This window comes from Zosterops lateralis (genome assembly GCF_965231275.1).
Source record: "Zosterops lateralis genome assembly, chromosome: 2".
NCBI lineage: Eukaryota > Metazoa > Chordata > Aves > Passeriformes > Zosteropidae > Zosterops > Zosterops lateralis.
The window spans coordinates 90,198,843-90,213,060 of record NC_139763.1 but is presented as its reverse complement, the minus strand read 5'-3'; the positions used below and the strand labels follow the sequence as shown (position 1 = coordinate 90,213,060).

Genomic DNA, 14,218 nt, shown 5'->3' with positions numbered 1-14,218 from the left:
CATCTAACATAGGAAAATCTCAACATAGACAACGCTGTATTTTACTTGAGAATTCAGCACTTACTTTATGGCTCAAACAGTATTTCTGTAACTGTTAACTCTGAGAAGTACCTATTTGAGTACTCAGAAAATCCATGTTGGAAACTTTGGTCAGCAACATATGCAAACCTGTACCCTCAGTCAGTCTTTAATAGGAAGAGACAGGAATGCTCCAGCCACCTTCTAGTTTCTCCATAGCAGCTTTCTGATTGCACATTCTCAAATGATGGGTGTCAGAGCAGCTGTTCACAAAAAACTTTCTTATTTTATACATGAGGCAACTGCTGGTTTCTTTTTGCTCATTTGTACCAATATATGTCCTTGCTTGTGACTTATAAATGGTATCCCTCTTTTAGAAGAACACCTGACCTAACTTCCCAAAGTTTACAAACTAGATGGAACAACTTTGCTTTAAGCCTCTTTCAGAGAGGATCACAATTCTCACCTACAGCAGTATTTACTAAGTGTAGCGTTAGACAGTGAGAAAGTAATGAAAGAGAAGTGCCGGTCTGCACTCCTGTTGGGCTAATTCCTTCACTAATACCACTAACAGATCTGAGGTTTGTGCTCATGGCAGGATCCAGAGAGAAGAAAGTAGAAATAAATGACAGAGCAGAAATCAGTAAGTCTCTGACAGCTGCCAGGGTGGTTGTCTAACCATCACACAAACTGGCATTGATGACTGCCTTCTGCTGCTAAGGAGCCTGATGTGGTTAACTGTACAAGCCTCATGTGGTCTGAAAGTACTGGCACAGGAAATACTGGATCTGCTGAAAACTGCCACTGGAAAGGATATTAAGATCTGGAGCATTAACTCTGTTGATTCCATTATTCTAGACTGTGACAAAACTGACATTTTTCAACCATATGGTACATAAAAGTTGAGCTCCCTTTGAAGGAAAGCCACTTTAACTATGAAGACCAGGAAGGCACTAAAGCATATGGATTATTTATTTCCTAGAGGAAAGCATTTTTTTCCAAATGTTTACTGACATTTCCTTTCAAATTGTATCTTCCCATAATTTCATAGCTGTTGAGGAGTAAACGGTTGCAGAAGCATTTCCAGTGGGACAAAACTGCTGTGGTTAGCACCAGGCTAGCCAACAAAGGCCAAATTTATATACTTCTCCATGAGCTACTCCTCTGCTCCAGACTTGCTTTCATGGTTTGACTGAAGAGCATGTTCTAGGTGCAACATGCTCCTCGTCTAAGCAGAAAACACATCTTCTGAACTTGAAAATAACTGCCCAGTAGAAGGGGTAGTTTCTGAAATCTGAAAATCAAGTTCTATCAGCTACTTAATAACTGGGTTAGATCCTGAGAGTCACAAAGGAAGCATCTCAAGAACATAAATGAAGCTCTCTCAAAATACTTTATCGTTCAACAACCTGCCACCTGCCAGATGCAGAAAAATGTTGATTAATATTTACAGTAACTAACAAGGGACTGCTGTGCATTGCTGGGAGCACTGCCTAGCAGATAAGAAAAGTTTGTGCAGGTTGGAATAGATGTGACATTTGTATCCTGGGCTACATGGCTGAGGCCACAGAGCACTCCAAACAGGAACTGCAAAAGAACATCCAGCTGGACTACAAGGAGTATACACAAACCAGAGTAGACGTGTATAACCCAACTCGCAATGAGAAGATTAAGTTCATATCAACTAAGAGATTAACTAATGATAAGAGCTTCCTTTGTCTGTGAAATGCCTCAACAATAGGGGTGGTTGAGGCCACTTGGTTTGTTCAGCCTAGAGAAGGCTGAGAGGAGACCTCATTGCAGTCCTCAACATCCTCAAGAGGGGCAGTGGAGGGAAAGGCATGGATCTCTTCACTCTCAAGATCAGGGACAGGACCCGTGGGAATGGCCTAAAGCTGTGTCAGAGGAGGTTTAGGTTGGATAGCAGGAAAAGGTTCTTCACCCAGAGGGTGATTGGGCACTGGAACAGGCTCCACAGGGCAGTGGTCACAGCACCAAGCCTGACAGAGTTCAGAAGTGTTTTGACAACAGTCTCTGGTACATGGTGTGACCCTTGGGGTGTCCTGTGCCAGGAGCTGGATTCAACGATTCCTGAGGGTCCCTTGCTATTTGAGATATTCTGGGATTCTATGCAGAACCTGAATGTTCTCTGAAGTTCATGTGCTTTTTATGACTACAAAAAATAACATTTTCTGATCTGTCTTGCTGTGTTGTGACAGTTAAGCACACTGCTGAATCCTTCTTTTAGCTCCCTAATGCTGCACAGTAAGAAAAAGTGAGGATCAAATTTGTGAGCCTAACAGATTAGACTACTCAAGGCAGCAGATCAAAAGGAAGCTTACCTATCCTCCAGCTGATGTGAGAAGGAAAGAAAGACACTTGAAACCAGACTAGCTGGAAGGCCCACATGATGATGTTGAAAGCAAAGTTAAGAGGCCTGTCCTCAATTTTTATCACCACAAAAAATTTCCAACAGGCACAATTTCAGCTTTTATCATAGCTGTGAATTTCCATACTAGGACATGGCAATGAGGTGTCCTTTACAGCGGAAGACTGCACCCATGTTATATACAGAGCAGTTATGGATATACAACTTGTTTGTATTCATGTTAGGAAGTATGTGGTGACCTGGATAAGACTTCATATGCCATGGATCGGAAACCATGACATCTGAAGAGCAGATGCTGCATTTTTCTTCCCCTTGATAGCTCCAAGGAATGAGATATCACTGTCTATTGCAAGAGTTAGGAATGAGGTTATGCTGTCCATCTTCCACTCACTCTGCTGTAATAAGATAAGGGAGTGAATTGTGGCTGGACAGAGACATTCTTTTAGACTGGTGGGTGCTGAGAACATTTCCAACTCTATGCTGTGAGTGGGAGGAATGCATGCTACACCTTTCCCCTTCTGCTTGCACAAATGATGCAAAGAGCTTCTGCTCCACATTTTGAAAAACAAAGAGTAAGAAGTGTTAGCTACAGAGGAAGACCTGCATTATAGGCAAGAACAAAAGAATGGTAAAGGAATGATCTCTTAAAAGAAGTAAATAAAAATTTGAATTGCAGTTATGCAAAGTAAATCCCATATAATGTCTCTGCCTGTGTCTTTCAATGTCAAGTAAGACCTGGGAGGGACACAAACCCTGAAACAGAGTATGTTCCACAGCACATCAATCAGTACAGTTCAATGCAGACTCAAAGGGTAGGTTTAGCTGAGAAAAAGCTGAAGGAACCCTCTGATGCTCGGACTGCAGGTCATATCACTCATGACGCAGGAGCAGCTTGGTTTTTCCTCCCTCCTATCCACAGAGTGTTTTCACCTGGTCCCAAATTTGCCTTGCTCTGTCTCCATTCAGAGATGTGCCCATAAAAAATGTTTGTGAGATGGTTTACAGTGAAGAGGATGAATAGGGAAGTTTATTTCCTCTAATTTTGAAGTGTTCACAGTTTAAGAATCAGAGTAAGATATTTCAATAGTAACCACAATGGAAGCTAGATATCAACTGCTAAACATCTTTAAACACACAGAACCCCATAAACTGTATTTTAACCTATTAAAAATACACAATTAATGTTTTGAACTAGTAATGTAGAATTTAACAAATCCTGGAAAGCTAAGGAAGTTCAAAAGGACTGGGAAACAGCCAATGCTTTATCAGTAGTTAAAAAAGTTAATAAAACAGTGATATAGAATGAATGATATGGTTTCAAAAATAAAAGTTTGACTGATATGTGTATGTGTATATGTTGATAGTAGGAATATTAGGGATAACGAGAATTTCTTGGCATTTTACAAAATATTAATCCTGAACAAATTCAAGGCAGCACATCTGAAATGGACTAAAAGCTAGCTTGCTGGAACAGTTCTAAGTTTAAAAAAAAAAAAAAAAAAAAAAAAAAGTTAAAAAATCAAATGATCCTTATACCATGAAGATTCTGCATAGATACTTCATTCAACACTGGGCAGTATTTCTAACAATGATTTCCAAGAAAAATGCTAGAAAGAAATTTCAGATGACACAAAAATTGATGGAACTATAGATAATGATAAAGAAAAAGCCAGTTCTGTAAAATCACTGAGAGCAGGTGACAAAATGGGTTTTGCCTGAACAATGTGTTGCAATAGAGATAAGTGTAAGGTCAAACACTGAGGAATCGGGAATGTAAATCACAGTGGTAGGAAAGTAGTAAATCAAAAAGATTATAACCAGCTTCAGAATAAAGCAACTGGAAAGTGGATGATGGTTTGAGGCAAAGGTTAAGAGTGCAAACGGAACTCCTGGCTGGATGAAGAGGATAAAACCAAGAAGGAATCAGTTAGAAGAAGAATCACATTAGAAGAATCATTGCTGTCTCCATACTGAAGACATGGGAAAATAAATAGAAAAAAGCTTAAGAAATAATTCAAAATCTGTTTTATATTGTGAGACCAAAAAAAATAATGCATTTTTCCTTCAGGAGAGAATGTCTATTGTACATTTGATAGTAACCAGCTATATGGTGCAGATAACCCTTTAAAACAATGTAGAGAAGGAACAAGTCAAAGCAGCTGGAAGTCAAATGTAATCAAATTCAGGTCAGGAATAAGAGATATTACAGCTTCAAAGCAATTTTGTACTAGAACTTTCACTATGTATCTTTTAATATGTGAATTTTGAGAACTCCAAGAACAGGTGTTTTGCTTTAGAAGACCAACCACAGTAAAACTAAGCTATAAAAATTTACATTGAAAGCAACAGGGCATGCACAGAGCCTGGAACACATCAGGCACCAACCACACATCAGCACTGGGACAAGACCACACAGTCCCTGCTGCTGCTGCTGGTACCACAGCTCACGTCGCTCACACCAGCTCAGTTACTCTTTATGTGTCTGAACTGTAGGAGAGGAATGGTGGCACAGTGGGCACCACTACGAGAGGCTGCTGAGAGAAGATGGGGAAACTAGGAAAGTAAGGGCTGGGCAGCAAAAAATTTTCTCAGAGCCACCACAGAAAGGCCCCCACCCTAAATCCCACTGAACCACCCTGCAGTGCTGAACAGCTGCATAGAAACAGCTGAACTGTTTCTATGGTTCTGATATGAACTACATTTTACAAGGTAAATATGGAATCCAACATGTAAATGCCTTAGAAAATAATGCAAAGAATAAAACAATTTGGGACTTCAGGTCCTAGAATGGTGAATTCTCAACAATGGAAAAAAGTGAGTTCATTGTTCTGCACACATCTCAAGGTTGCTAGATCTCCTATTAATAAATTAGAGCTTGGGCTTTTACATTGTACTGTTTGGGACAACTGTACCATTTTTAGCATAATGATCTGTATCACATGTATTCCACAATAATACTTTTTAAACTACTCAGAGTGAAAGCTACTATTATTCATCACTTGATTTCTTAAAACTTACATAATCAAAACAAGTCCCGTGGTTGGTGGTGGTTTTTCTGCCTAGGTTCTTTTTTTTTTTAATATTTAATTTAATTTCCTTAAAATCATTAAAGATGGTTCCACTGTGTTGGAGAACTCAATGAATTATAATCACCTCAATTGCATCGTCGTACATTTTCCTTGCCTCCGTGTCCATCTTGTCTGACATAAGCCAGGCTTTCAATAAATATTCATAAAAACTGTCTCCCAGCCCGCCCACGGATGTGTGATCTGTAGAAGGGAAAGAGGGAAGAAAACAAAAAAAAAGGTTGAAGTTGTTATGTAATAGCACCTTAAATTTATTCAAAACATAAACTTATGATTTTAAGGCCTACTGGTGTAGAATTATAAACATTTTTAGCCTGTTTAGCAGGACAAAGCTGCACTGCACTCCTTCCCTTCCACACTTACATCACAGGCATAGAACCTTCTGTATATGCTCCCCATTTGTCATTCTGTGCAGGCTATCCCTCATATCAAAAATGTACTTTAACCTCTGTTATTACTTCATTCCAAAGAACCTAACTGTTTTGCTGTCAGCATTTGGGGGTTTTAGATTTTGGCTTTTTAAGGTATACGTGAAAAAGAGCATGTAGAAAACCTCTTAAGACCTCTGCACCCAGGATGTAAACAAGTCATGTGGCTGCTCCAAACTGCCATCCATGAACTATGCAGAATCCAATCTTTCCAGCAGATTTTTATTTCTAACAGGGTAGTTACTTGACAGACTAATGAATTTCTCAAACCAAATGTTCTTATTGAAATTATTTTAGTCAAAAGGGAAGCAAGCTGCCTTTGCAGTGTACAACACAAGCCCTGCTCTGTTCCACTGTGCCTGAGCAGCTATGCAGAGCTGTGCCATGTGACACAGGGTAAGGCTGCTTCACTAGAATCCACCAGCACATAAACTGAACCATCTAACACACGGATTTCTTTTTTGTCCCCCTTTTTGCTTTTTTTCTTTCCCTTGCAGAGGATGCTTTTCACAAATAGAGTCACTGCTATTCTGTGCTGACAGACCACTTGGGAACTATGTTTCTCTGTGGCTCAACTATCATACTTCCCCACAAAAAGCCTACTGATGGTCTGACAGCCTTGGAGCTCCTGTTCCAGCCAGGGTAAACACTCACTCAGTACACCCTTCATTCAAAAAGCAGCACTCTGTGAAATTTAGTAAGTGACTTCAACCTTCTCTTCCCTGATGTTAAAGCCCTCAAAACAGTGGCATCAGAACAGTCTTAGACTCCTGAAGCTAGGTGCAGGAAATGTTTAACACCAACATTGTCACAATGCCAGAAATTCAGTGCCCTAGGCATAGCTGGTTGAGTCATGCAAGTACCCTTTCACTGGGTAAAGAAAAGATATGACACTTCCTTTTACAAAATACCTCAAAAAAGTGGAATTATTCACAGTTTTTCTGGGATATAGGTGCAAAAGAGAGGTTGAACTCTCCTTCTGTTCTTTTTTCCCCCAAGCACCACCCCACCACAGCATGTCTGCTCATCTCTGAAAATGTGAGTAGGAGGTTAGAGCTGGTAGATGCTGCTATCGTAACTCTTCTAGCTGCTTCTTGGCTCCCCTGCTACTTAAAAATGGATTTCTAAACAAAGGAAGGAGCAAGTAGAGAGCCTGTAGCTTTCCCATTTAGTTTCGGGTTGTGAATTTGAAGCAAATTACTTCCTGGCCTTCTCTTATAACTCAGAATCTCCTCAACTGCCTTTTCACACCCAGTTACTCAGTGATTATGAGTTTTCATAAGCTTTCTCACCCTGAGCTGTAAAAGGACATTCAGGTCATGAGTCACTTTCTTACACAAACACAAGGGCCAGAAATTACTCTTTCAATTTGCAAATACATTCTTAAGTAGACACAAGAAACAAGGGTCTGAAGTTTTCAGGAAAAAAAGAAAAGAAAAAGCCACAAACTATCCCAAGACTTCAAAGCTACAACTCATGCCAGCACTGCTCAGGGACTGACTTCACAAGAGACAGTTTAAAACTACTTCTGTTAAGCTGCTGCCTCGTCCCCAGCTGAGCTCTGTCACTTGAGTCAGGGATGATCCTCAGCCAGATTTCCTTGACAGATGCACTCAGGTCCCAACGAGGACAGGCTGTTGAACCCTCAGCAGCATTCTTGTAGTAGCTCCAGATGGGTTTGGGACAGGAAAGAGCAGGAAGATGAGTGGAAAAGGTTTATTCCCTAAACAGAGAAATCCACATTCCAGGTGTTTCAAAAGTCAATTATCAGCAACATGTCGCATTTCATGTCTACTTCTCCAGGCAGTCATTTGAGAACTGCCCTTCTCTTCTGTTGGCAGCTCTTCTCCCTCACATTGCTTCTCATCTTAGGAGTACAGGGAACACAGGCACCAGAAACATCAAGGGACACACGATTCAGAGCCATCCCCTAGAGAGCCTTTTTTGCACCTTCTTCGTGCAGAGAACAGTGCTGTTCAAGCCTCTCAGATTCAGATCCTCCTGCCATTCAGCAAGTAGAGAAGCACATGGTAAGGAACTAAAGCCTTTTAAGGGCCCTGCAACTCCCGGCAGCAGCATTTTCCTTGCTCCTTTTATGCATACCTCACTCCAGCTCTCATCAGCCCAGAGTTTTCAAGGCTCCTCTCTCATTCAGCAGTGGGCTACTCCACTCCCCAGCTGCTGCCTTTCACAGCTGGACAAGAGGAAAGGGAAGACCTATCAAAAAAGGCAAACAGATCCTGCTCCTTCTCTTCAGCAGCAGGAGAGGGACATATGAAATATTTCTGGTGGCAACATAAGATGGTATTTCAGGGGAGCTGGCTGCATCAAGATGCAGCTGTCCTTATGTCCTTGTCCCCTCCCCATCCACAAAAATAGCCAAAAGAGGATGGAAGTGAAAAGGAGGCCAAGGCAGCAGCTGAACTGAGGTTTGAACGCAGTTTTCCAACTTCTGCAGCTGCATTATCTGCATCCTGGCAAGATCTTCTTCAAGTTTTCTGCTAGTATCTGAAGGTGTTGCTAAAGCAGAATTTGCTGCATGTTATAAGAACTGTAACTAGAAATTACTTCAAACACACTTTGTGATAGATTGTGGGTCTTTGACAATTTGCTCTCACCTAGAATGGAAATGATAAATTATTTTCCAAGATTCCTTAGCAAATACATAACTGGTGAAAACTGTAGATTTGGGTCATTGCACATCATTCTCTCCTAAAAAAAAGCTCCCTATCCATACTTATCAGAAGGTCCACGGTGGTTATCACTTTTCTCCTGCTATTTGAGCTATAGCTCAGATGGATTCAAAGATTTAAGTCAGCTCAACTCAGAATGTTTTGCTCAGAAAAATGTTTTTTTTTCACATAAAATTTACTGACATTTTCACACTGGCCCTAACCTTTCATGTCAATCTAGAATATAAAAAAAGACTAACTTTTGATTTGAAAACTGAGCTTACAATAACACCTTGACACTGGGTACTCCTCAGTAAACAACTGAGAAGATAAGCATTAAGTACAAGCATTTTGAAAATTTTAAAATAGATTTTTTTTTCACATATTTGATCTACAAGAATCATTTAATTAGCTCTTTGTCATGTAAAGGATTTTATTTTGAAGAGCTGTTTTCCAGTGAATTCCTGAAGTAGAATTCATTCCAGATTAAGACAAATATAGCAAAAAGAAGTACAATAGTACAACAAATGTGGCTGAAACCACATGTTCTGTTCAATGTATACAATTTTAGAACATTCATTTCTTCAAATCAAGACAAATTTGGGTAATTTCTTCATTCTGCACTTTTTCAAATGCAGGCCCAAATGACTGGGCAAACATAAAAGGATTCCAGTCAAGGATTGCTTTGGAATTCTTTTCAAACTGAAAGACTCAGTAGCTGCAGTTGGAAAGAATACCTTCAACCTTTGCAACCAAAAGCAATTACAAGAAACCCTGTATTTTTTCTGGTTTGTCACACTTGAAAGCATATTGTATGCAAACCTGTGCAGTTAGTCTGCTTGTAAGGATTCTTCTTGCCAAAAAGAGACAAATAAAACCTTAATAGAAAGACAACGATATTCCAAGTTCATAACAACATCTTTGCTCAGCTACTACATAGGATTTACATCCTGTTAAATATTGGCATTTTTCTTTTTAATAAACAGCACTCAACTGCAAACAAAAAGCTCTCAATGAAAAACAAACTAATCAATCTCAGAGCAATACTTTAATGAGTTTTTAATGTATTGATAAAAAATCTATACTTAATAACATATTGTGTCTCAGCTAATATGCTAAAAACCAGATCCACCTCTTTCCCACAGACTGACAGGGGGACCTTCTTTTAAAACCTCACACCATTATCTAATATTCCTAATGATAGTCTGACTCCAAATGATCTTATTGGTATCAGCAATCCATGAGCTCAGTGCTGACACAGTGTCCCCAGACAAGAAGCAGGACAGTGCTAAACCACAGCACCAGGCAGGAGGTCAGACAGGGTGCACACAGTCTCACTGAAATGACACTGGATCTCAGTCCCAGAGAGCAGGGAGGGCCTGCAGAGCTCTGGTGATTTGTTCATTCAAAGTGAAATTGTTTCTTTACAAATCTGGGGAGACAATTTTTTTTTTCCACTAACAGCTCTTCAAGGCATAGGCAACAAGGTTCCTCCTCCTCAATGACAGGTGAGGCACTGAGATGGATCTGGCTCTGCTCTTTCTCTTCAGGGCTAATTTCTGGGGAGACTGTAGATAACAGGGATACTATGCATTCACACGGATCATTCTCATTTGTCATACCCAGACCTACCTAGTATCTGTAAATAACTTCCTCCACAGCAAGCCAATTTCCACATGAGAGCAGTGGGTTCCCAAGAAGAGATTATGGCCACAGACTGCAAGTTACCAACACTTCCTTTTGTTTACATGGAAAGTTTGGTTCAGTGAGCAATAGCATGTTTCCCACAACAACTGACAGCCCCCTAAAGATAACATTAATAATGACGCCTGTTCTAATGAAGATCTACCTGCTCTCCAGAGCAAACTTAAGATGTGCAAATTATTTTTAAGCAGATGGCTTTAAGAAGTTAACAGCAGCTTAATGAGGCAAATTTAAAACAGTTCATGATTTGCTAAACCCTCTCTGCTTTGTGCCTTAATTGTTCAATTGTCATTTCTTGGCAAGGAGCAAGAATAAAGAAAGAAGCCAGGCATTGTATTAAAGGCAGCACGCCATGCCAGAACTGATGCTGTAGTCCCAACACCTGAGGGTGAGGCTTCCTGCTAGCCAGGAGCAGACGGGGAGTGAGTCACGGCCCCTACCTGACCCCAGGGCACGTCCGCCCTCGGCAGAAAGCTTCTGCATCGCTGACTGCACAGGGAATAAAAAAGATGAAATACAACACTGAGCAGAGGCATGTTTAGCATGCACAGGCTGCCCTGCTGGAAAGCAAGACGGTGAGATAACATTGGAGCAGTGCAGAAGCACAAGCAGGTGGAGATGAGGATCGACTATGCCCACAGTATTTTTAATTCACCGATTGTAACTACAACACTGATTCAATATTTTAAACTAGAGGCAGAGACAGAACAACCAACCAAAAAATTACTAATTTGGCTATTTGTAAACTCAAATGTAGGAACTTTAATCATTACTTTTGACTTTAAAATAAGGCAAAACTCACTAAAACCTGTGCTATACTCAGTAGACTGGAAATGCCAAGATAAACAAACCACTGACTCATTTCAACCAAGAGTGTTAATACAGAACTACTTTGCAACTGAAGGAAGCAATAAAAAAGGGAGGCTGATCTTCCTCAACGATCACAAACTGACAAAGTGCTATTCGTAATATGTTAGAGAAGGAGTTCAAGAGTGGAAAAGTTAAGTGACCAGGAGGGGGTAGCAAAGTGATTAAGCTAATACGAACTTTGATTAACAAATCCACATACCCCATCACCATTAGTTGTTCTGGCCTGCACAACTTTGCCTTACCCTGCAGGAGCCCTGTTTCTCTGTGCAGGAAACTTTCAAAGAATTGTTTTTCTGCTTGTCTTTCAGGCTGGCTCTGATTAAATTTCAGTTCAATCTTTACTTCATGTAGTTGGACTTACTGCTCCTCAGCTGCTCTAAATAGGTGCAAGCTCCCAAGCTCTCCTTCTAATCCTTTAATCCAGAAAGCTGAGGCCCTGGAAATTGCAGCTGCTGCAATTCACAGCAGAAATTCAACCTAAGGATGTCATAGGCCATAGTGGTTGGCTTAAAAGTGCCAACACTTGTAAATTAACTGCAGCAGAGGCAGCCCTGATAAAAGGAGGTGAAGGAGAACTTTTAGTCAAATATAAACTATGTATCACTAAGGAACACATTACCAGCATGAGAATTTTTCTGAAAACATGCAAGGTCTCTCATAACAGAACCACATTTGAAGAATGTAAGTTACGCATTTATCATTTGGGAGGTAGCTGAACAGACACTGCTTCCCATTCTACTGCCTGGTGCCACAACAGAATCCAGCAAGATGAAACACCTCGCCCATCTCCACCCAACCTGGGGGTGCACCATCACGCCTGCTCAGCACACACAGCTCTGGGGAATGGAGCAGCTGAACTCTAAATACTCCAGATGGAGAAACTAGGTGTGAATATTTTAACAAGGCTCCGAAAAATATGGATGGTTCTTGAGTTCCTTAACTGTACTCTTTGAAAAAACAAACTTTAATCTGAGTGGAATCACGTTCCATTTCCAGTTTCATTTAGAGATGGCTAAAGCATTTTTGTCCAAGTTGTTTAAAGAAACCCCAACAGAACAGCTTGAGGCAGACAGAATATTCCAGCTGGAAGAACTAAAGTCTGGCAGCTACAAGAAACTGAAAACACAATTGCTTAAGGGAAAGTATTAAGCAATCTTAATTATAAGCGCTACCAGTTTCTCATATAACAAAATTAAGCAAAATTACTTCCTAGAACTGTAGGGAATATAAAACTAAAGACCAAAAATGGTTCAACTTGCACAATTCAGGTGTGTCCAAAGACAATAGAAATACTTCAAAACAGACCAGCAAGTATAACTAGCCAACTAATACACATTTTTAGGTAACTAATGTTCTTAAAATCAAAACACTTCTTCAGATTCAATGTAGTTTATGATTCTGTAATGTCAAAGGAGTATCCTAATTTGGTATCTTACAACAGACTGTACTTTCACTCTCAGGAATTCACAGCTGGAACAAATGTGGGGGTTTTTGTTGGTTGGTTTTTTTGGGGGTTTTTGTATTCAAACTTTTCTGAAACATCAAAACATTCCAGCTATTATTTATAATTCTGGAAAGATTTAGGTCATCTCTCAGAAGACATGTTCAGGAATTAAACACCAATCTACTAAATACATCAAGTCCACATGCTAAAATTAGAAACACATTACATCCTTGTGTCAGTATGTTTACTGAAAAGTGGCCTTTTAATCACCTGAAGTTGTCTTTTCAAGGTTATTACACTCACCCACAGAGCCACCCAAATGAAGCACACCTGCCTCTCAGCCAAGTTTGGAGTCACTGTAAATCCCAACTGTGTGGGCAGCTTTAATGAAGCTGCTGGGATTTCCAGTGGATTGATGGGAAGTCACGTGCATGTTTGTCTCTGATGACTTTTTTTTACTTGAAAAGGTGGCTGTGAAAAGCAGTTAAAAGGGGTAACATCACCTGCTGCAAACAATACTACTGTAGGTATGTGCCTAGAACCCAGAGAGTCCCTTTTGAATAAAAAAAACCCAAAGAGTTCATATATATGGGGATTGACCAGCTGTTAAAGTCATTATACGCTTTAGTTTATTCACCTTAATCTTCCTTGAAGATCTCAAGTCTCCTCTTGAAGATTATAAACAAGAACATGGGAGAGGCAAACATTTATTAGATTAAATCTAGTCCAACACTCATCTCTACCAAATCAGTTGGCAAAACCACTGTCAAAAACTTCACCCTTCAAGTTGTAGCAAGGCATAGCAGTTCATATATTTACATATATATGTGTGTATATATCCTACATGGAAGCTGACATTCAAAAGTGATTCCGAGAAGCAAGGAAAGACACTCCCTGTTTTTTATGAACTTTGGGATTACACCACATGCAATATAAATCCAGGTTACTCCGTTTCTTCTCCTAAACTTCAATCTATGTAGCTTTTACTTTTCTTCTCATGACAGATGCCTGAAATGGCACATGCAGTCACCTGAAGTTTTAATCACTCTGTAAGTACCGGAAAATTGTGCTGATATTAAGACTTGTTCAGTCCATGCTCTGTGACTGAGACTGAGCTACCATGCCGTATGTGGACTGCATTCATCACCACCCCTCTCTTACTTGACTATGTATGTCATATGGGACCATATCTGCAAGATCACACTATCTTCAACTCCAGATGGTATTTTAGCTTGCTGCTACAAGGACAGTCCAACTCCCAGTGGAACTTCGGGATTAAAAGAAGCCATAGGTAAGATACATTCAATGTTCACTGAACAGAACTATAGACCCTGTCTTCTCAATGTCACAGAACTGGAAATGTTTCTCGTGGCCACCAACAGGTACATCTCCACCTAGAATTCAGAATATGAAGTCTCACATACTGAAGACAGAATAAAAAGAAACAGATGTCAGATGTGACAACAGATGTGTCATCCAAATTTACCAATCATCTAGAGAGCATCAACAGGAACACTTAAGTGCACAGCCTCCAACACATTATAGAGAAGGAATAAATAAAACCAAGAAGGTTTAATAAGGCTGTAAGTTTGTAACTGGACTTTGAT

The 14,218-nt window shown here is 40.1% G+C and overlaps 1 protein-coding gene across 2 annotated transcripts in view; it reads right to left on the bottom strand.

Moving 5' to 3' along the window:
* MAN1A2 (mannosidase alpha class 1A member 2) overlaps nt 1-14,218 on the bottom strand; it is a 133,357-nt gene that overhangs the window by 20,610 nt on the left and 98,529 nt on the right. For both annotated transcript variants that reach the window (XM_083855076.1, XM_083855077.1), the window contains exon 9: nt 5,561-5,676. In XM_083855076.1, coding sequence (XP_083711202.1) covers nt 5,561-5,676 — 116 coding nt within the window. The remainder of the gene's footprint in view (nt 1-5,560; nt 5,677-14,218) is intronic.